The following is a 266-nucleotide window of genomic DNA, read 5'->3' as shown; positions in this document are numbered from 1 at the left end:
TGGGCGTGGGCCTTGCCTGAGGCCGAGGAGCTTCAGCCATCATGTCGGGAGAGTTCGAGCTTTGCCCCGGGCGCCGCGTTGGCGGTGAGCAGCCGTGCTTCATCATCGCTGAGATCGGGCAGAACCACCAGGGTGACCTGGCCATCGCCAAGCGCATGATCCGCATGGCCAAGGTGCGTCCTCAGTGCTGCTCTGCCTCCCGTGGCCGCTATGGCCGTGGAAGCGGGAGCGTTGTCGGGCCGGCGGGGGGCTGCGGCGGGGCGGGG

General features: G+C 69.5%; 1 protein-coding gene across 1 annotated transcript in view; it reads left to right on the top strand.

The window, feature by feature from the left end:
* The first annotated feature begins 20 nt into the window (after window positions 1-20).
* Window positions 21-266, top strand: part of NANS (N-acetylneuraminic acid synthase) — a 7301-nt gene continuing 7055 nt past the window's right edge. Inside the window, exon 1 of the mRNA XM_010131264.1 lies at window positions 21-173. Coding sequence (XP_010129566.1) covers window positions 42-173 — 132 coding nt within the window. The 5' untranslated portion in view covers window positions 21-41. The remainder of the gene's footprint in view (window positions 174-266) is intronic.

Source organism: Buceros rhinoceros, unplaced genomic scaffold (genome assembly GCF_000710305.1).
Source record: "Buceros rhinoceros silvestris isolate BGI_N320 unplaced genomic scaffold, ASM71030v1 scaffold34732, whole genome shotgun sequence".
NCBI classification, from domain to species: domain Eukaryota; kingdom Metazoa; phylum Chordata; class Aves; order Bucerotiformes; family Bucerotidae; genus Buceros; species Buceros rhinoceros.
The sequence above is the reverse complement of the archived record's forward strand: the minus strand, read 5'-3'. Positions and strand labels throughout refer to the sequence as shown.